The 236-nt window shown below is 36.4% G+C and overlaps 1 protein-coding gene across 1 annotated transcript in view; it reads right to left on the bottom strand.

The window, feature by feature from the left end:
* LOC119588125 (doublecortin domain-containing protein 2-like) overlaps positions 1 to 236 on the bottom strand; it is a 60,003-nt gene that overhangs the window by 3,604 nt on the left and 56,163 nt on the right. Inside the window, exon 3 of the mRNA XM_037936833.1 lies at positions 11 to 65. Within this exon, the coding sequence (XP_037792761.1) occupies positions 11 to 65 (55 nt within the window). The remainder of the gene's footprint in view (positions 1 to 10; positions 66 to 236) is intronic.

The raw sequence follows: 236 nt of genomic DNA, 5'->3' as shown, positions 1-236 counted from the left end.
ACTAACTAACCTTCTGGGAGTCATGAAGTTTATTCTTGGGCAAAGGTTTGCCTATGTTTTCGTATCTGAAAAGAGAGAAAAATATATGAATACATCTTAAAACATGGCATAAGAGTCCAGACGAGTACTGATCAAAGTCTTAAAGCCTTAAAAATGTAAACAGGAATGCACTTTCTGTATAAATTTAAACACTTACACATACATACATACGCGCACACATATGCGCCTGCACGCAC

Source organism: Penaeus monodon, chromosome 23, assembly GCF_015228065.2.
Source record: "Penaeus monodon isolate SGIC_2016 chromosome 23, NSTDA_Pmon_1, whole genome shotgun sequence".
NCBI classification, from domain to species: domain Eukaryota; kingdom Metazoa; phylum Arthropoda; class Malacostraca; order Decapoda; family Penaeidae; genus Penaeus; species Penaeus monodon.
The sequence above is the reverse complement of the archived record's forward strand: the minus strand, read 5'-3'. Positions and strand labels throughout refer to the sequence as shown.